The 22,735-nt window shown below is 43.0% G+C and overlaps 1 protein-coding gene across 3 annotated transcripts in view; it reads left to right on the top strand.

Moving 5' to 3' along the window:
• The window catches only part of smpd5 (sphingomyelin phosphodiesterase 5), a 70,964-nt gene extending 48,739 nt beyond the window's left edge, over positions 1–22,225 (top strand). The window contains exons 4-8 of one of the 3 annotated variants that reach the window (XM_060825227.1): positions 2,040–2,180; positions 4,251–4,340; positions 6,353–6,416; positions 9,391–9,541; positions 21,430–22,225. In XM_060825227.1, the coding sequence (XP_060681210.1) occupies positions 2,040–2,180; positions 4,251–4,340; positions 6,353–6,416; positions 9,391–9,541; positions 21,430–21,561 (578 nt within the window). In that variant the 3' untranslated portion in view covers positions 21,562–22,225. The remainder of the gene's footprint in view (positions 1–2,039; positions 2,181–4,250; positions 4,341–6,352; positions 6,417–9,390; positions 9,542–21,429) is intronic. The other 2 variants (XM_060825228.1, XM_060825229.1) reach the window with 2 other exon arrangements.
• Positions 22,226–22,735: the final 510 nt, after the last annotated feature.

Below are 22,735 nucleotides of genomic sequence, written 5' to 3' on the forward strand. Positions count from 1 at the left end.
GCCCAGTACTTTGCATTCCGATTACCCCGTCCAAAGTGTATCACCTCACTCTTGTCCACATTAAACTCCATTTGCCACCTCTCAGCCCAGCTCAAATCCTATCTATGTCTCTCTGCAACCTAATACATCCTTCGTCATTATCCACAATTCCACTGACCTTATTGTCATCCGCAAATTTACTAACCCATCCTTCTAAGCCCTCATCCAGGTCATTTATAAAAATGACGAACAGCAGTGGACGCAACACCGACCCTTGCGGTATGCCGCTAGTAACTGGACACCAAGATGAACATGTTCCATCAACTACAACCCTCTGTTTTCTTTCAGCAAGCCAATTACTGATCCAAACTGCTTTGTCTCCCACAATCCCATTCCTCCACATTTTGTATAATAGCCTACTGTGGGGAACCTTATCGAACGCCTTGCTGAAATCCATATACACCACATCAACCGGTTTACTCTCATCTACCTGTTTGGTCACTGTGTCAAAAAACTCAATAAGATTCATTCGACATGACCTACCCTTCACAAAACAGTGCTGACTGTCCCTAATCAGATTATTCTTTTCTAGATGGTTATAAATCCTATCTCTTATGACCTTTTCCAACACTTTACCAACAACTGAAGTGAGACCCACTGGCCTGTAATTACCAGGGTTGTCTCTTACTACCCTTTTTGAACAAGGGAACTACATTTGCTATCCTCAAGTCCTCTATTCCTGTCGACGATGATTTGAAGATCAATGCCAAAGGCTCGACAATCTCTTCCCTTGCTTCCCAGAGGATCCTAGGATAGATCCCATCCGGCCCAGGAGACTTGTCTATTTTCACACTCTGCAGTATTTCTAATACCTCTTCTTTGTGAACTCAATCTCTTCTAGTCTAGATGCAAGTATCTCTGTATCTTCCTCGCCAACATTGTTCACTATAGAAAATGAAAATGTTGAAAAATATTTTAGTGCTTTCCCTATCTGTACACATTGGAAAAAAACCAATTCATCCGATGTAATAGAGCTATAACATTTCCAGTCACTGTTGGGGAAGTTAAATCCCCCACAATGACCACCCTGTTCCTTTCACTCCTACTCAGAATTGTTTTGCTAATCCTCTCTTCCACCTCCCAGAAAATCTGCGGAGGCCTATATAAAAAAAAACTCCAAGCAGTGTGACCTCTCCTCTCCTGTTCCTTATCTCAGCCTACACCACCTCAGTAGACGAGTCCTCTCAGCTGCCGTTATACTATCCTTGACTAACAAGGCCACGCCTCCCCCTCTTTTACCGCCTTGCCTTTTTTTAATGAAAGATCTCAACCCTGGAATCTGCAAAATCCATTCCTCACCCTGCTCTAGCCATGTCTCCAAAATGGCCACAACATCGAAGTCCCAGGTACCTATCCACGCTGCAAGCTCACCTACCTTATTTCGGATACTTCTGGCCTTGAAGTAGACTCACTTCAAACCAGCTTGCTGTCTGCCAGCATATTCCTGTGACCCTGAAATCTTGTCCCTGTTCTTCCTATTCTCGTCCTCCTGTACACTGCAGCTACACCTCCGGTTCCCATCCTCCTGCTGAGCTAGTTTAAACCCACCCAGATGGATGTGATCTAACTGAGAACAACAGGTGGTGTCTGAAAAATGGATACATTGAAAGTTATGATTTGAAATTATTAAACATCACAACCTACAATTCCCCTCCAAGCCACTTGCCATCCTGATCTGGAAGTATATCACTGTTCCTTCATTGTCGCTGCATCGAAATCCTGTCACACCTCCCTAATAGCAATGTGGGTCTACCTACAATGCATGGACTGCAGCAGTTCAAGAAAGCAGCTCAGCACTGGGGCAATAAATGCTGGCCGGCCAGCCAGCCACATGATTTTTGAGTTTGTCTTAAGTAAAATTTGAGTGGTTATCATTCCTGATATGTGTAAAATTGAACTTCCCTCTATTTAAAATGTCAAACTAAGACTGCTAATTCAAATGTGATTTTGAGTCTCGGGTTTCGAGTCTGTCTGGTTTCAAGTCTGTATGCCTCTTCCAGAGGATTGTCACATTCGTCAAAGTCAACTCAGTCACATAATCGTGTGGATCAATGACTTCCAAAGCACATCTCGGAGTGAGGAAGAGAAGGTTGTGTTTGATGTTCTTTGTGGGGATTTCAATTTTGACAACTGCTCACTGGGTAAGTTTCTGTTCGTACAATGAAAAATAATGCTCTCTGCTCCACTGCTAATGACACCATGGTCACTTTTCTTACCTAATTTAGTCTGGCAACAGTCAAAAGCTAGCCATATTTGTCAAGTCTTTGTGTCACTATTGATCTGACCTAATTTGGACTACTACCTATTCCCATCTTAGTAACTTTTTCCCAACTTTGCCCATTTGTATTACCTCATCTGCTGAAATCATTAACCGAGCTTTTGTTGACTCCTGTTCAAACAAGAGTTGAGTTTTAAAATTCTGATCCTTGTTTACAAGTCCCTCCTTGGCCTTACCCCTCCAATCTCTCAAATTTTCCTTCAGTTTTGTAACCCTCCAAAGATATCTGTACTACTCTAATTCTGGCCTCTTGTACATACCAAATTATAATATTTCAATATTTGTGGTTCTGCTTTTAGTTGCCTAGACACCAGGCTGTGGAATACTCCCTAAACATTTATGGTTTAAGCAGCATAAAGTGTACCACGTTAACCAAGCTTTTGGTTATCTAATCTAAAATCTCCTCAAGTGACTTGGCGTCATACTTTTGTTTTATAATGTCCAGTGAAGTGTTTTGATAGCATCTTGAACATAATAAAAATGTATGTCAGTATTTTGTTGTAGTTAATCATCTGTGCGGACTGTTCACTACAAATGTAAATTTGAATTCCTGTTCTGGATATATCACTCGTAATTTGGGCTTTTACTACCATAGAAGATAAGGGCTGCCTTCTGAGCACTTTGGATCGAGATTAGAATGGTGCTGGAAAAGCACAGCAGGTCAGGCAGCATCCGAGGAGCAGGAAAATTGATGTTTCGGGCAAAAGGCCTTCATCAGGAATAAAAGCAGTGAGCTTCCGAGGTGGAGAGATAAATGGGAGGGGGTTGGGGCTGGGGAGAAGGTAGCCAATGGTACAATAGGTGGATAGTGGTGGGGATGAAGGTGATGGGTCACTTTGCTTTTCAGTGATTCACTTGACCACTTAGGCAGTGACCAATTTGCATGGGACGAGATGCACCAGTTTGGTTAATGACTGCAAGTTCACTTTGGTATAGGACATTTAGACAGGGCTGTGAAGAAGGCTTTTGGCACACTGGCCTTCATCAGTCAGGGCAGTGAGTATTGAAGTTGGGAAGTTATGTTGTAGTTGTACAGGATATTGGTGAGGCCACACTTCGAGTATTGTGTTCAGTTTTGGTCACCTTGCTATAGGAAGGATGTTATTATACCAGAAAGAGTGCCGAGGAAATTTACAAGGATGTTGCCTGGACTCAATGATCTGAGTTATGGGAGAGGTTGGACAAACTAGGACGTTTATCTTTAGTGTGTAGGAGACTATGGGGGGACTTTATAGAACTGTATAAGATAACGAGAGGCGTGGATAGGGTGAATGCATTCCATCTTTTTCCCAGGGCTGGGGAATCAAGGATTAGAGGACATTAGTTTACAGTTATAGGACACAGAATAAAAGGGACCCGAGGGGCAACTTTTTTTTTAAAAAGAGAGAGTGGTATACATATGGAATGAGCTGCCAGCGGAAGTGGTTGAGGTGAGTATATTAACAACATGTGAGAAGGCATTTGGACAAAGACCTGGGTAGGAAAGGTTTAGAAGAATATAGGCCAAGTGGAGAGAAATGGGATTAGTGTTGATGGACATTATGATCGGTATTGACCAGTTTGGGCCAAAGGACCTGTCTCCGTGCTGTACAACTTTGACTCTAGGACATTATTAGATGAGTAAGGTGTTACTGAACTTGCACTACAATTCAGCTGCTGGTTATTTTTATTTAGCCAGTGTTAGTAAAATCTAAAGTTGTGCTGGAAGAACCCAGGTTTAGCCTTGATCTCTGCAGAAGTATCTGGTCTTAATATTATTATTAGATAGTCTTATCTGGAAAATTAAAAGAAGATTATCTAATTTTGTTGTATTAGAGCTGAATGCTAAAGTAGTTCCACTCCAATCTACTCAATCCTGAGGCCATTTGAGGATTCTACTTGGACTGGGTGATGCTAACTGAATAACACCCTTAACTACTACTTTTTCCTCCAGAAGACCAATTGGAACAGCAGCATCAGATACTCCAAATATATAAAGATCCCTGCTGTTCTGGACCGGGTCAAGAGAAACCTGGAGTCATAGGTTAGTACAGGTACTCTGTTAACTTACTCAGTCATAGATTCTTAAAGCACAGAAATAGAACATTCAGTTCAGCTATTCCATATGGACCAAACTAAAACTAGTTCCGTTTGCCTGTTTTCTAAATGTGACTCCTAATTTTATTTGTTCTTTTAAGGGGTGTGGGTCTTCCTGGTAAAGTCAGTATTTGCTTACTTCAAATTTTCCTGAACTGCATGGCTTGCCAGTCCATTGCCGTGTCAACCACATTGCTCTGGGTCTAGAGTCATATGTAGACCAGACTGTGTAAGGGAGTTAACGCAACTCTTATTTTTCACTCTCTCTGGGCTCCATCTCCACCTATCGTTTACTCTTTTTTGTTTCTTTTTCCCCTCCTCCCAGCCCCCCCCCCTCTCTGGCACATATGCCAACCTTTTCTCAGCTACACTCAGTTCTGAAGAAGGGTCACTGAACCTGAAATGTTAACTCTGCTTTCTTTCCACTGATGCTGCCAGACCTGCTGAGATTTTCCAGGTATTTGTGATTTTGTTTCCATTACTAAGACTGCTGCTTTTCACCCAACTCCATGGATCCCAGCTTATCTGCTACTGAAACCCTCATTATGGTTTGTTACCTTTTACACTTCCAATGTACTCTGAGCATCCCATCTTTCTCCTTCAAAAATATAAGAGCATCTGAAAATTTATCCATGTTTGGTCTCTCTCCAACATCAGTTCACCCATCACACTTCTGTCTCACTTGAAAATGTTAAAAGCATTATTTTCAAAATTCTCATTTTTTGTTTTTAAATCCCTTGTTGGACTCTACCCTCCCTAAAATTCTCCGACACCTACACTCCTCCAGTACATGGGCGTTAACTTCAGGTGCCAAGGTCCTGAGCTCTGCAATTCCATCTGTACACATCGCTGCCCCACTATCACTTTCTTTCTTCTTTTAAAGATTCTTCTTTAAACCTATGTTTTTGATCAATCTTTTGATTATAGATTCCCTACAGTGCAGATAGAGGTCATTTGGCCCTTCAAGTCTGTACCAAATGTCCAAAAAGCATCTCATTCAGACCCATCCCTACAACCCTGAATTGAACATCCCCCTTCCCCCGCGCCCCCCCCCCCCAACCTTAACCCAATTCCAACCTTTCAGTTCAGCACTGCCCTCATGACCTGGCCCACCTGTCAATCTTCCTTCCCACCTATCCGCTTCACCCTCCTCTCTGACCTATCACCTTTACCCCACCTCCATCCACCTATTTCACTCTCAGCTATCTTCTCCTCAGCCTCATTTCCCTCCCATTTATCTCTCCATCCTCAAGGCTGCCAGCCTCATTCCTGATGAAGGGCTCTGGCCTGAAACATCGATTTTCCTCCTTCTCAGATGCTGCCTGACCTGTTGTGCTTCTCCAGCAATACACTCAACTCTGAATTTAACATGGCCAATCCTCCTAACCTGCACACCTTTGGACTGTGGGACAAAACCAGAGCATCCGGAGGAAATCCACACAGACACTGGGAGAATGTGTAGACTCCACACAGATGGTCGCCTGAGGTTGGAATCAAACCTGGGTCCCTGATGTGAGGCAGCAGTGTTAAGCACTGTGCCACTGATATCCAGCCAAACTCCCATTTATGACAATCAAGTTTTGATACAACTCCCATGTCTTGCCTTGGGGCCTTTTACTGCATTAAAGGGCTGATGTACTGTGTAAGTTGTTATGGGTGAATAGCTTAGTCTAATTTCTGTGTTCCTGGAAGAAATCAAAATTTTAAAACCAACTTCATCAAAGATCTAATCTTTACCATTCAACTTGGATTGAATAGGTCTTCAGTAGGTCTGTCCCATGGGATCCCAAGGAGTTATTAACATCCCAAGTCTCTTTAAGGTGGTGGTCTGACTGTTCCCGGGCAATTATCCCATGGTCATCTTGTTGCAAACAGATTATCTAAAAGGATCCACAAAGAAAGTTGTTAGCCACAGATATCCTTGTGTAATAAAAGGTTTGTCCCATCTTTTTTGTTTAGGTACGCTGTTACAACAAAGAACCATGTATGAAGATCCAGTGAAGAGCCCAGAAAGCTTGCAGCGGTGAGTATGGGCATGAGATGGAGTGAACAAACAATAGAACTGGACTCAACTGCAAAATTCTCTGCACTTGAGTGCCAATTGTGGCTCACTGGGTGAGACATTTGCCTTTTAATCAGAAGATTTTCTTCATTCACTTGTAGTACGTAAGTGTCTGAGCACTGAGCTGTTCTGCACTGTCAGATGGCAAGTACTTTGGGAGAACAGTTTTCCTGGAAGAGCCATATTTTGAATATGACATTAAACCAACATCTGCTTTCATAGACAAACAAATAGATCTTCTGCCAAGTTTCACAGGAATAGAAAGTGCTTCTCAGCTCCTAGCGAATGTTTAAATATAAATATCTGACCATTTATCTCACTGCTGTTTGTGGGACTGGACTTTGCATGCATTGGATGCCACATTTTCTTTATTCAGTCATGGGACATGGGCATTGGTGGCTGGTCAGCACCCATTGTCAATCCTAGTTGCCCTTAAGATGTTGATGGTGAGCTGCCTCCTTGAACCGTTACAATCATGTGTTCGAGGTTGACCCAGTGCCCTGAGGGAGGGAATTCCAGAAATTTGATCCAACAACAGTGAAAGAATGGCAATATGTTTCCAAGTCAGGATGCTGAGTGCATTGGAGGAGAGCTTGAAGATGGTGGTGTTCCCATGTCTCTGATGCTCTTGTCTTTCTAGATGGAAGTGGTAAATTTTGAAGGTGCTGTCTAAGAATCTTTGATTTTTGTGCAGTGCATCTTATGAGTGTTGGTGGCGGAGTGAGTGGATGTGGTGCCAGTCATGCAGGCTGATTTGAATTGGATGGTGTCAAGTGTCTTGAGTGTTTTTGGAGCTGCACCCACCGAGGCAGCTGAGGAGTATTCCCTCGGACTCCTGACTTTCCCTTTGTAGATGGTGGGCAGACTCTAGGGAGTCGGTTGATGCCTTAGTATTCCTAGCCTCTGACCTGCTTTTGTAGTCAGTGTTTATTTGCCAAGTCCACTTGAGTTTCTGATCAATGGTAACCCCAAGGATGTCAATTCAGTGATGGAAATGCCATTGATTGTCAAGGGTTAGATTTTTCTCTTATTGGAGATGATCTTGCCTGACATTTGTGTGGCACAAATATTACTAGCCACTTGTCAGCCAAAACCTGCTTGTCCGGATCTTGTTGTATTTGAATATAGACTGCTTCTGTATCTGAGGAGTCTTGAATGGTGCTGAGCTTTTATACAGTCATAGGTGAACATCACCACTTCTGACTTTATGATAATAGGAAGGTCATTGAAGCACTTGAAGAAGGTTGGGCCTAGGACACTATACTGAAGAGCTCCTGTAGAGATGTCCTGGAGCTTAAATGACTGACCTCCAACAACCACCCCAATATTCCTGTGTGTCAGTTATAACTCCAACCAGAGGAGAGTTTGCTCCCAATTCCAGTTGGTCTGGGGCTCCTTGATGTGACACTTGGTCAAATGCAACCTGGATATCAAGGGCTGTCATTCTCACCTCAGCTCTAGAATTTATTGATTTTTATTTTGTCTGTTTGAACCAAACTGCAATGAGGTCAGGAGATAAACATAGTTAGGCCTAGAACACCTGCAGTGAGATCCTGGGGGTGAGATGACTGACAACAACTACAACCATGAGTGTTCCTGGCAGAATCCAAATTGGACATCAATGTGCAGGCTAATATTGAGCAGGTGCTTGACAGCTCTATTGATGCCACTTTCCATTGCTTTACTGATGATCAACAGTAAACTGGGGCAGTAATTGGTTGGGTTGGATTTGTCGCACCTTTTTTGTACAGAACATACCTCGGCAATTTTCAATATTGTCAGACAAATGCCTGCATAGTAAATATACTGGAACTTCTTGGCTCATGGTGCGGCAGGTTCTGGAGCACAAATCTTCAATCCTACTGCTAAAATATTGTCAGGGCCCATAGCCTTTGCAATATCCATTTCTTGATATCACGTGGAGTGAATTGCATTAGCTGAAGGCTGGCATTGATGATGCTGAGGACTACTAGAGAAGGTCAAGATATACCATCCACTTGGCATGTCTGGCTAATTACTGTCATGGATAGATGCATCTGTAGCCTGCAGATTGGTGATGAGATCAGATGGTTTTTCTTGGTTCCCTCACCACCTGCCACAGACCCAATCTAGTAGTTACATTCTTATAATCCATTCAGTAATGCTGCTGTCAAGCAACCCTTGATGGTAGATATTGAAATCTCCCATTCTATTTTGCACCCTTACTACCCTCAAAAGTTCCTCCAATAGTTGCTCAATGTTAAGGAGTACTGATTCATCAGCCGAGGGAGAATGGAATGTGATCACCAGTGGGTTGACTTGTCTGTGCAACATTTTTCCCAATTTTGGCACTAGTCCCAGATGTTAGTAAGGAGGACTTTGCAGGATTGACAGGGTGACTGTATAGCTATGTTATGGGATCTTGCCAGTGATATGTTGTTGTAATGTGGTTCAGTACTTTGTGAAAGATGCTATAAATGCAAATTTGGCATTTCAATTTCTTAATAAATGCAGCTTTAAATAGTTCGGTTTGCATGACTGACTTTGAGCTATTTCCATACTGGATTTATGTTCAGCTGCCCCTGTGGCGCATTTCTTTTTTATTTTTAGAATCCCCACAGTGTGGAAATAGGCCATTTGGCCCAACAAGTTCACACTAACCCTCTGTAGATCATCCGACCCAGACCCATCCCCTACCTTATCCCTATAATCCTGCATTTCCCATGGCTAAGGTATCCAACCTACACATCCCTGAACACTGGGTAATCTAGCATGGCCAATCTACCTAACTTGTACATCTTTGGACTGTGGGAGGGAACCGGAGCACCCAGCAGAAACACTTTCAGACGCAGGGAGAACGTGCATAATTACTGGCTAAAGCGATTGCTAGAAAATTACAGAATGAAAGATAAATGAATGATCCCAGATTTAAAACACACATCTTCAATCTTTTCAGAGCTTTAGAGATTGAAGAATTGAGGAAACAATACCTGGAATTTCCCATCAATCCTGCTGTCAACAGCACAGAGCAGAGAAGTGTAGGAGGTGGACGTAGAATTGATTATTTGCTGTATCGGGAAGACACTGTTGCAAAAGGAGTGATTACTGTGAGTATGACCTATCTGTACTCTTATCTCCTGGTTCCATTCACCCAACAGTCTTGGGCTCACTGACTTAAATTGCAGCATTGCCAAACCAATCTAAAATTCTCATCCTCTCCTATTCCCCCATGGTTTCACTCCTCATCATCTCTGAAACAGCCCTGCAAGCTGACAAGATCTTGCAGTTCAAATGTTCAACATTCCATGACTGGTGGTTGTACTTCCAACTATCTTGGTCTGAAATTTCCTCCCTAAATCTCTAACTTCCCTTCCTCCTGCAGTATGCTCCTTTAAAACTTCCATCTTAGACAAAAGGTTTGTCACATGATAACTCATTGACAGAAATATTTTTGATAATATTCCAGGAAATTTTATTGCATGCCACGTAAATGCAATGTTTTTTAGTACTGTCAATCAGTGACACTTAATCGTCAAAACTTGTTTATAAGATGATTAACACTTGCTTCACTAGTTCTGAAGCTATGTTTTTAATGTTCACACTTGAATGTAGGCAACACAGAAAGCTACTCTTCACAGCACTTTTCTTCCTGCAACTGAATGGCGTTGACTGTTAACTGGGCCAAGCAAATAATTGTGCCTACAGGAATGATGAGTAACTCACCTCCTAACTTTTTTTAAAGCCTTTATGTATAGGCACAAGTCAGGAATGTAACAAAATTCCAACTTGCCTGTATGAGCGCACTGCCACCAACATTCCACAAGACTATAAGATGTAGGAGCACGAGTAGGCCATTCAATGAGACTGAAGCTAATTTAGTAATCCTCAACTCTACTTACTATATGTCTGTAACGCTCAGTTCCCTTACTGATTTTAAAAATCTAGGTAAAAAAAAATGACTGCAGATGCTGGAAACCAGAGTCTACATTAGAGTGGTGCTGGAAAAGCACAGCAGTTCAGGTAACATCCAAAGAGTAGTAACATCGACGTTTCATTCCTGATGAAGGGCTTTTGCCTGAAACATCGATTTTACTGCTCCTTGGATGCTGCCCGAACTGCTCTGATTTTAAAAATCTGTCCATGTTGGCCTTGAATATATTCAATGGCACAGCCTCAAAATCCTTTGCAGTTAAGAATTCTCACAAGTTCAGTATTCTCTGAAAGAAGAAAATGATCCTTCTCTGTCTTAAATGTACAATTCCTTATTTTGAGATAATGGTCTCTGGTTCTAAACTATACTGCAAGGGGAAACAACTTCCTACACCCTAATAATCTTATGTTTCAATAAGGTCTCTTTGCATTCTTCTAAACTCCAATGAGTACAAGCCCAACCTACTCAACTTCTCTGAAGAAAATCCCTTCAAACCTTAAATCAATCAAGGGCAACTTCTCTGGACTGCCTCCAATCTCCATATATCTTTCCCTGTATAGAGTGCCCAAGACCGTTCACAGTACTCCAGCTGTGGTCTGACTAATATATTGTATAGTTTTAACAAGACTCCCCCTCAATTAATATTCTCTTCCCATAAAATCATAACATAGAGGAGCAGAATTAGGCCATTCAGCCCACTGAGTCTGTTCCGCTATTTGATCGTGGCTAATATGTTCCTCAAGGAGAAAGTGAGGACTGCAGATGCTGGAGATCAGAGCTGAAAATGTGTTGATGGAAAAGTGCAGCAGGTCAGGCAGCATCCAAGGAGCAGGAGAATCGACGTTTTGGGCATGAGCCCTTCTTCAGGAATCAGGCTAAGAGAGCCTGCTTGGCACACTTTCCTCATTCCTGAAGAAGGGCTCATGCCAGAAACGTCGATTCTCCTGCTCCTTGGATGCCGCCTGACCTGCTGTGCTTTTCCAGCAACACATTTTCAGCTAATATGTTCCTCAACCTAATTCTTCTGCTTAATCCTGTGTATTAAGAACCTATCCATATCTGTCTTAAATGCACTCAATGACCTGGTGTTCCACAGCTTTATGCAGCAATGATTTCCACAGATTGAAAAGAATTCTTCTCTGACTGAAGAAACTCACCCTCATTTCTTCTCTCTCAGGCTGTGCCATCAGGCCAAAGTTTCTCCTAATGAAAACATCTTCTCCATGTCCATTCTGTGCAGGCTTCTCAGTATTCTGTAAGTTTCAGTCAGAACCCCCCCCTCCCTCAACCTCCTAAACTCCTTAGAACGTAGACCCAGAGTCGTCAACCACTCTTCACGTGACAAACCCTTGATACTGAGGATCATTCTTGTAAACTTCCTTTGGATTTTTTCCAATACCAGCACATCCTTGCTTAGGTACGAGGCTCATGGTATTCCATATGTAATCTGATCAGAGCTTTCTGCAACATCAGCAGTATATCGCTACTTTTTTTTTTCCAAGGCCTCTTGAAATGAATGTTAAGATTGCATTTGCCAAGTGAACCTGCATGTTAACCTTAAGAGAATCGTGAACCATTACTCTTAAGTCAAGTCAAGCCTTGGATTTCTGAAGCCTTTCCCCTTTAGAAAATAGTCTACCCTTTTCTTCCTACTGAAATACATAATTTCCCATTTGTATTCTATCTACCATTCCTTCGCTTGCTCTCTTAGTCTGTCCAACTTCTTCTGTAGCCTCACCACTTCCTCAACACTATCTGTCCCACCACCTATCTTTGTGTCATCTGCAAACTTAGCAACTATGCCCTCAGTTCCTTTTGTCCAGATGGTTAATATACAATGTGAATAGTTGTAGTCCCAGCTCGGACTCTTACTAGGACCTCCACTAATTACCAGCTGCCATCCTGCAAAAATCCCTTCATCCATTGTCTCCCCCTCCTGCCAGTCAGCAAGTCCTCTATCCATGCCAGTACCTTTCTCCTAACACCATGGGCTCTTATCTTACTTAGAAGGCTCCTGTGCAGCATCTTATCAAAGGCCTCCCAGAAATCCAAATAGATTGTGTCCACTGGCTGTCTTTTGTCTAATGTGCTAATTTACTCCTCAAACAATTCTAACACATTTGGCAGGCATGACCTCCCCTTAATGAAATAAAAACTGAAAGAACTGCAAATGCTGTAAATCAGAAACAAAAATAGGAATTGTTGGAAAAGCTCTGCAGTCTGGCAGCATCTGTGGAGAGAAATCAGTGTAATGTTTCAAGTCAAGTGACCCTTCCTTAGAAATGAGGAAGACCCCAGTGTGTCTGCGTACTCCTCCTTCAGATGCATCGGATATAGTCCATCTGGTCCGGATGCATGGTTAGTAAGTTTGTGGATCACAACAAGATTGGTGGTATAATGGATGGTGAAGAAGAATTCAGAGAGATTTTGGTCATTTGAATGAAAAGGCTGAGGATTAATAGATAGAGTTTAATTTGAATAAATGCAAGGTATTGTATTTTGGTAAAACAAATAAAGACAGGGCTTGTAAAGACAGACCTAGGGGTTCAGACACACAATTCTTTGACATTGTGTCACATGTAGACAGGGTGGTTAAGAAGGCATTTAGCATGCTTGCCTTCACTTGTTGAGTATAGGAGTTGGGATGTCATGTTGAGATTGTACAGAATGTTGGTGAGGCCTGTTCTGGATTAATGCGTCCAGTTCTGATGCCCTGTTGTAGGGGATGTTATGAAGTCAGTGTTCAGAAGAAACTTACCAGGATGTTGCCAGGAAATGGAGGTTGAGTATAAAGATAGGCAGGGACTCTTTTAACTGGAGCTTTCATGGTTTATAAAAGTACTAAAAATCTTTGAGGGTTATAGATAAAATGAATGGCAGGTGTTCTTTCCCTGGGGTGGGGAATTTCAGGATAGGGGCGTATTTTTAAAGTGAGAGGAGAAAGATTTTAAAGACATTAGTGGTTCGTGTATGGAATGAATTTCCAGAGGAAGTAATGGATGGGGAAGTAATTCTCATAGATTTCCCCTTATCTGCTGTATCTGAAGTTAGATTTCTAACCTTTTCTATACCAACTGTCCTATTCTTCTAGAAACTCTAATAGCCTCTGCTGAGCTCTCCCTGTCCTTCACTTCAAAAGTTATGGGGAAAGCTAACACCATTGTCTACCCACTCATACTTTCTACCCCAATTATTTAGTCTAAATCACAATCCATTGCCATCATTCTGTAATTTGCCAAGACCCTGAATTCAGCATGAAACTCCCATTGAAACAGCCCTCTGCTTCTCCAGATGTGGTGCCAATGTCCAATGATTTCAAATCTATTTTTCCCATACCAATCCTTTTGAACCATGGGTTTACCTCTTTTTAATCTTGTTGACGCTCATGGTTCAGATAGGAATCCATAGGTTAATACATTTTGTTTTGGTTCTGGCTTTTTAATTTAGCCCATAGCTGATCATTCTCTCTCAGCAGAACCTCTTTCCTCTTGCTATCTATGTCATTGGTACCAATGTGGACCCCTGCAACTGAGGCTTTCCCTTCACACTCTTAATTCCTTTGCACCCCAAATGCTCAGAGTTCTACATGAGTGCATGCAGTTTTTGAGCAAAGTACAATGTAACCCTGCAAGTACAAATTCACCCCACAAAATATGTGTGCATGTGGGTCTTTGTCTGTCTGTGTGTCTGTCTGGGTTGGGGGTTGAGTATAAGAAAGTGTATGGTGTGTGTGTGTGTGTGTGTGTGTAGGAGTATCAGTGCATGTGGATATAGTGCAATGGTGGTCACCTGTAATGTGACATGAACCCAAGGTCCCGGTTGAGGCCCTCCCCATGGGTACAGAGCTTAGCTATCAGCCTCTGCTCAGCCACTTTTCTCTGCTGCCTGTCCCGAAGTCCACCTTGGAGGATGGTCAGCCAAAGGTCTGAGGCTGAATGTCCAGGACGCACACGCGCACATTTTGTGGGGTTACATTGTACTTTGCTCAAAAACTGCATGAATTCATGTAAAACTCTGTTATCTCACTTTTTAGATTAGAATCAATCTAAACATCATGGCATAGACAGAGAACACAGGGGGCCAACACCTTCAACATATTGTCTAGCTATCACCATTGTTAACAGCTAACCCGAGAATGCAACATTTTAAAAAAAGGTTTTGTGAGTTACACATGAAAGAAGTGAAACTATCACTGTATTCTAACAGATGAAAGGCTTAGCAATCAATTTTTCAATGTATAATTTCAGTTACATCACACTGTAAATTTTTGCTATGAATTCTGTGTTAGGATTGAGCCTTCCACTATCACCTGATGAAGGAGCATTGCTCCGAAAGCTAGTGTGTTTTCAATTAAACCTGTTGGACTATAACCTGGTGTTGTGATTTTTCAGTTCTCATTCTAGTTCACAGTCAAAAATACAGAAAAATAAAAGATGCGGTCTCTCCAGGTTACTCGCTATCCTGACTTGGATCTTTAATCACTGTTCTTTCAGTGTTGCTAGTTCAAAATCCTTTATTAACCTTTTCACTAGACCTCTGAAGTTTACACTTGTTTAATATCTATTTGGGGAAAAAAAACAATGTTCCATTTGTTTTTCCTATTTCCTGCTGAACCTGCTGTTAGCTTTCCCCAGCTCTGTGCTGCAGCTTCCTGCAGCCTTTCTCCATTTACATTCAGCTCTTCTATTCTTCCTGAAAAAGTGCATACTCTTTCATTTCCCCACATTTTATTCCATCTGACAAGTTTCTGCCTGCTGTCTTGCTGTCTATCTCATTTTTCTTCTGTAAATGCTGTGTCATCCTCACTATTTGCTTTCACTCAAAACTCAGCACCATTCTAGACAAAACCTACTGCTTGTTCACTTTAAACATTCACATGGGAGCAGTGTTCTATGTACAAGGAAGTACTGCAGAAACCTGCCTAAGCTCCTTTAACAGTGCTTTCCAAGACCACAGCCTCCAGCAGTTAGAGGAACAAGGGCAGCAGCAGAAAAGCCACTTATCTTAATCAACAGTAATTGTCATTCCTTCACTGGATCAAAATCTAGAGCTCCCTCACTGCATGCAGCAGGCCATCAAATACATTGGTCGCAGCAGTTCAGAATTCTCACAAACTTGATTGAGGTTTTTGAAGGAGTAACAGAGGATTGATCAGGTTAGAATGGTGGTCATGATATATTGATTTTAACAAGGTTCCTCATGGGAGAATGGTTAGCAAGGTTACATATCATAGAATACAGGGAGAACTAGCCATTTAGATGCAAAACTGGCTCGAAGGTAGAAGACAGAGGGTGGTGGTGGAGGGTTGCTTTTCAGAATCTAGGCCTGTGACCAGTGGTGTATTACAAGGATCAGTGCTGGATCCACTGTTTTTCATCATTTATATAAATGACGTGGAGCTATAGGGGCACAGGAGCTATAGTTAGTTTGAAGATGATACCAAAATTGGAGGTGTAGTGGACAGTGAAGAAAGTTATCTCAGAATACAATGGGATCATGATCAGATGGGCCAGTGGGCTGAAGTGGCATATGGAGTTAAATTTAGATAAATGTGAGGTGCTGCATTATGGAAAGGCAAATCAGAGCAGGACTTAATGGTAAGTCCTGGGGAGTGTTGCTGAACAAAGATCTTGAAGTACAGGTTCATAGCTCCTTGAAAGTAGACTCACAGTTAGTTGGGATAGTAATAAAGATCAAAGAAAATTTACAGCCCATGAATAGGCCTTTCGGCCCTCCAAGCATGTGCCGATCCAAAACCACTGTTTAAACCTATCGCCCAATTCCTAAGGATCTGTATCCCTCTGCTCTCTTCTCTCTTTTCCCCCCCACCCCCAACTCATGTATCTGTCCAGATGGACCTTAAATGAATCTACCAGGCCTGCCTGTACTACCTCTGCTGGCAACGTGTTCCAGGCACCTACCACTCTCTGTGTAAAGTGCTTTCCACGTGTATCCCCTTTAAACTTTTCTCCTCTCGCCTTGAACGCGTGACCTCTCGTTATTGAATCCTTCACCCTGGGGAAAAAGTTTTTCTCTACCTACCCTGTTTATACCCTTTATGATTTTGTAGACCTCAATCAGATCTCCCCTCAATCTCCTTTTTTCTAATGAAAACAATCCTAACCTATTCAACCTTTCTTCATAATTAGCATCTTCCATATCAGACAACATCCTCGAAAACCTCTGCATCCTCTCCAAAGCGTCCACATCCTTTTGGTAATGTGGCGACCAGAACCATACACTATTCTAAATGCAGCCAAACCAAAATCTTGTACAATTTTAATATGACCTGCCAGCTCTTATACTCAAATACCCCAGGCGACTGACTGTGTGGAGTTTGCACGTTCTCCCCGTGTCTGCGTGGGTTTCCTCCGGGTGCTCCGGTTTCCTCCCACAGTCCAAAGATGTGCGGGTCAGGTGAATTGGTCAAGCTAAATTGCCCGTAGTGTTAGGTAAGGGGTAAATGTAGGGGTATGGGTGGGTTGCGCTTCGGCGGGTCAGTGTGGGCTTGTTGGGCCGAAGGGCCTGTTTCCACACTGTAAGTCTAATCTAATCTAAAAAAAAAATCCCCGTCCAATGAAGGCAAGCATACGCTTTCTTAACTGCTCAATCTACCTGTGCAGCCACATTCAGAGTACAATGGACCTGAACTCCCAAAATTCTCTGCTAATCAACTTTTCCAAAGTTTCTTCCTTTTACAGTATAGTTCACTGTAGAATTAGACCTTCCAAACTGCATCACCTCTCATTTGCCTGGATTGAACTCCATCTGCCACTTCTCTGCACAACTCTCCAGTCTATCTATACTCGCCTGTATTCTTCGACAGTCCCCTACGCTTTCTGCTCTTCTACCAATCTTTGTGTCATCTGCAAACTTGCTGATCATACCAACAGTGCCCTCTTCCAGATCATTTATGTATGTCACAAATAACAGTGGCCCCAGCAATGATCCCTGTGGAACACCACTGGTCACCTTTCTCCATTTCAAGAAACTCCCTTCATCTCCTACTACTCTGTCTCCTGGTGCTCAACCAGTTCTTTATCCCCTAAATAGAACACCCTCCACACCATGTGACTTCATTTTCTCCATTAGTTTATCATGGGGAGCCTTATCAAGTGCCTTACTAAAGTCCATGTCTGTGACATCTACAGCCCTTCCTTCATCTATCAACTTGGTCACTTCCTCAAAGACCTCTTGAGTTGATAAGGCACAATCTCCCCCACACAAAATATAAATAGATCCTATCCCTCAGTACCTTCTCCAGTACCTTTCTCACCACTCACGTAAGGCTCACTGGTCTGTAGTTACCTGGAAAATTCCTACGACCCTTTTGAACAGGGGGACAACATTAGCAACTCTCCAGTCCTCCGGCACTTCACCTGTGTTTAAGGATGCTACAAAGATATCTGTCAAGGCCCCAGCTATTTCCCCTCGTGCCTTCCTCAGCAACCTGGGATAGATCCGATCCGGTCCTGGGGATTTGTCCACCTTAATCTCCTTTAGCCTACCCAACACTGCCTCCCTCCTTATGTCAACGTGATCCAGAGTAAACAAACGTCTATCTCTAATCTCATCCATTTTGTCAGGTTCAACACAACCTTCCTTCCTTAAACATTAGTGGACCAACCATTTCTCTCGTTGCCGTCTTGCTTCTTACATGTGAATAGAAGGCCTTAGGATTCTCCTTAATTCTGCTCGCTAAAGTTATTTCATGACGCCTTTAAGCCTGTGCTGTTCTTAGCTGCCTGGACCTTATGTACGCTTCCATTTTCGTCTTGGCTAGTCGCATGATTTCTCCTGTCACGGTTCACAAATCTTGCCTTTTCTATCCCTTATTTTCAATGGGACATGCCTATCCTGCACTATCTTCAACCTATCTTTAAAAGCCTCCCACATATCAAATCTGGACTTTCCTTCAAATAGCTGTGTCCAATCCACATTTCCAGCTCATGAAATAATTGGCCTTAGCCCAGTTTAGTACTCTTCCCTTAGGGCCACTGTCATCTTTGTCTACGAGTATTCTAAAACTTACAGAATTGTGGTCACTGTTCCCAAAGAAATCCCCCACTGCAACCTCTACCACCTGGCCTGGCTCATTCCCCAAGACCAGGTCCAATATGGCCCCTTCTGGAGTTGGACTGTTGACATACTGCTCTAGAAAACTTTCCTGGATTCTCCTTACAAATTCTGTCCCATCCAGACCTCTGACACTAAGTGTATCCCAGTCAATATTAGGAAAATTAAAATCTCCCATCACCACCATCCTATTGCCTCTGCCTTTCTATATTCTGTTTACCTATTTGTTCTTCTACCTCTCGCTTACTGGCGGGAGGCCTGTAGTACTGCATCGACAATGTAACTGCACCCTTCTTATTTCTCAGCTCTCCCCATAATGCCTCACTGCTCAAGCCCTCCATATTGTCCTCCTTTAGCACAGCCATTGCATCATCATTAACCAGCAATGCAAATCCTCCCTGTCCTTTTACTTCCCTCCCTGTCCTGTCTGAAGCATCTATATCCTGGAACATTTAGTTGCAAATCATGCCCTTCCTTTAACCAAGTCTCTCTGATTGCAATGACGTCATACTCCCAGGCACCAATCCAAGCCCTAAGTTCTGGATGTAGATTTGCTCACTGAACTGGAAGGTTCATTTACAGACGTTTTGTTACCCTACTAGGCAACATTTTAAGTGGGCCTCAGGTGAAGCAATGCTGAAAATTCCTGGTTTCTATTTATATGTTTGGGTTTCTTTGAGTTGGTGGTGATATCTCCTGTGGTGAAGTTGCTTCCTGTTCCTTTGTTAAGAGTTAGACTCCATCTACCATCCCTGAGGAAAAGGAACAGGAAGTGACTTCACCACAAGAAATAACATAATCACAGGAAATGACATCACCAACCCAAAGAAACCCAAATATATAAATAGAAAGCAGGAATTTTCAGCATTGCTTCGCCTGAGGCCCACTGAAGGTGTTACCTAGTAGGGTTACAAAACGTCTGGAAATGAACCTTGCAGCTCAGTGTGCAAACCTACACCCAAAACCTCGACCTGAGCTACACATCCTCTCAGAACATGCTAAGCCCTAAGTTCGTCTGCCTTACTATTTTTTTCCTTGCATTAAAACATATGCACTTCAGGCCACCAGTTCCTTTGCATTCACCTTCTCTCTGCCTACTCTTCCCCTTGGTAATGCTAACTTCATGATCCTGTTCCTTACAGTCTCTAGTTTCCACCTCACTGTCTACTAGTCTTCTCTTCTGGTTCCAAGCCCCTTGCCACATTAGTTTAAAACCTCCCCAACAGCAGTAGCAACAACTCTCCCAAGGACATTAGTTCCAGTCTGGTTCTGGTGTAGACCATCCAATTTGTAATTGTTGCACCTTACCCAGAACTGGTTCCAATGTCCCACAGATCTGAACCCCTCCCTCCTAAACCATCTCTCAAACCATGTGTTCATCCCGCCTGTTTTTTCATTTCTACGCTGGCTAGCACATGGTATTGGTAATAATCCCGAGATCACTATCTTTGAGGTCCTCCTTTTTAACTTTTCTCCTAGATCTCTGTATTGTGCTTTCAGGACCTCACCTCGTTTTTTACTTGTATCATTGGTGCCTATATGCACTACGACTACTGGCTGTTTACCCTCCCTTTTCAGAATGCTCTGCAGCCGATCTGTGACATCCCTGGCCCGAGCACCTGGGAGGCAACATACCATCCGAGAGTCTCATTTTAGGCCACAGAGTCGCCTCTCTATTCCCCTCACAATAGAGTCTCCCTATGACTGTGGCCCTACGAGTCTATTTCCTACCCTTCTGAATGGCAGTGCCCACGACGGTGCCATGATCCTGGCAGCCACTGCCCTCTCCTGGTGAGCCATCTCCCCCAACAGTATCCAAAACGGCATACCTGTTTTGGAGGGAGATGACCACAGGGGACACCTACACTGCCTTCCTACTCTTTCTCTGCCTTCTGGTCACCCATTCACTGACTCCAGCAATTCTAACCTGCAGTGTGACCAATCCACACAACCTCCTCAGCATCACGGACACTCCACAGTGTGTCCATCCGCAGCTCCAGAGCCTTCATGCAATCAAACAAGAGCTGCAGCTGGACACAATTCTTGCAAGTGTAAGAGTCGGGGACGTCAACCGCTGCCCAAATATATACTAAGTCCATACCTTCCTGACAACTCCCTGGTCCCAACGTCACCTCTGCTCTGTGTCCCGCTGCTCCTGGACAGGAAAATGAAGGTGTTTGGTATGCTTTCCTTTATTGGCCAGAGCATCGGGTATAGGAGTTGGGTGGTCATGTTGCAGCTGTACACGATATTGGTTAGGCCACTGTTGAAATATTGCTTGCAATTCTGGTCTCCTTCCTATCAGAAAGATGTTGTGAAACTTGAAAAGGTTCAGAAAAGATTTACAAGGATGTTGCTAGGGTTGGAGGATTTAAGCTGTTGGGGGTGGGGGGGAGGTGGTTAATCGGCTGGGGCTGTTTTCCCCGGAGTGTCAGAGGCTGAGGTGTAACCTTAGAGGTTTATAAAATCATGAGGGGCATGGATAGGATAAATAGATAAGGTCATTTCCTTAGTTTGGGGAAGCCTAGAGCTTGAGGGCATAGGTTCAGGGAGAGAGGAAAAAGATATAAAAGGGACTTAAGGGGTAACTTTTTTGCGCAGAGTGTGGTGCATGAATGGAATGAGCTGCCAGAGAAAGTAATGGAGGCTGGTACAATTACAGCATTTAAAAGGCATCTGGATGAGCATATGAGTAGCATGGGTTTAGAGGGATATGGGCCAAGTGCTGGTAAATGGGACTGGATTAGGTTAGGGTTTCTGGTCAGCATGGATGAGTCGGACCGATGTGCCTGTTTCTGTGCTGTACATCTCTGATTCTGTGGTGATTCATCACCTCAAGGTCAATTGCCAATGGGCAGTCAATTCTGGCTTTGATGCTCACATCCCATGAATGATGTTTTTAAAGTGTATTATAAATTCTGAATAATGTATCCTGATTTGTTGACTGAAGTTATTCAAATGTATTGATTTTTTTTTCCCACTTGGCAGGAGCTGGAAGAATTCACCTTTATCACCCAGCTGGCTGGACTAACTGACCATCTTCCTATTGGAATGAGGCTCTTCATTTCCATGGTGCCAGAGGAAGATGATGCAAGTCATGATCTAGCTGATGAACTTTGACCAACACCCTGCCACCACTGCTACCAAAAGGATTTGAATAAGTGCCAAAATCCTCAGAGAATAATGAACAACTTTTTTTTTGTTAGAAATTTTAAATACAACTTCAGAATTTCTCAATGCTGATCTGAACAAAAATGATAGAAAGAATTCTTCAGCTGCTCCAGATGAGCAATGTTGATAATGGAGAGTCGGGCATACACCAAAATAGACACTTGGAACTATGTTTTCATCATGGTTGGGAAACGTGCAAGACTTGTTAGTAGCTATGGAACCTACCTGAGGCAGAAAATTAATTAAAGTCACAGTTTTCAAGGGCATGGACCCTTAACTGATTTCAAGACTAATTCCCTGCTCAACTGGAATCAGTGGGAGTTGGTCAGGTCAAGTGTGGGACTTCATTGCTGATTCCCATGGGAAGTTTAACTGAGGTTTCTGTTTGTCTGAATGGAGAAATCTGATGCTATATCTTCTGGCAGAGGTGAGGAAATTGCCACAGGAGACCCACATTCTTAACACAAAGCAGAACTGACCCAAATCTAATGTTGGCTGGGAAAGAAAAGGGTGTTATGTGTAGGCTGCTGTAGGTGCAGAGCACTGTCTGTCATTTTTACTGTCTCTGGAGTGTTTTCCTCTTTTGCACTGTATAAATGACATTTAAACAAGACATCTGCGACTCATTGCTCATATAACAGAAGAGTAGCAGGTAGTGACACAGATAACTAGATGATCCACAGTAAGAGTAAAGCCTCTGGACACATGGGCTTCCTCCCTTTGTAAGTGACTAGTCCAGGCTTTATCTTCCATACTTTATTTTCTCAGCTGCCCAACCCATCATCTTGCACACCATGCCTTGAACCTAAGTCATTAGCTGAGTTGAAATGTTGTTGTGGTTCTGTTCGCTGAGCTGGAAGTTTTTGCTGCAAACGTTTCGTTCCCTGGCTAGGGAACATCATCAGTGCTATTGGAGCCTCCTGTGAAGCGCTGCTTTGATGTTTCTTCATAGTGGTTATAAATACCGGAAGAAACATCAAAGCAGCGCTTCACAGGAGGCCCCAATAGCACTGATGATGTTCCCTAGCCAGGGAACGAAACATTTGCAGCAAAAACTTCCAGCTCGGCGAACAGAACCACAACAACGGACACCCGAGCTACAAATCTTCAACCAGACTTTGAG

Source organism: Hemiscyllium ocellatum, chromosome 5 (assembly GCF_020745735.1).
Source record: "Hemiscyllium ocellatum isolate sHemOce1 chromosome 5, sHemOce1.pat.X.cur, whole genome shotgun sequence".
NCBI lineage: Eukaryota > Metazoa > Chordata > Chondrichthyes > Orectolobiformes > Hemiscylliidae > Hemiscyllium > Hemiscyllium ocellatum.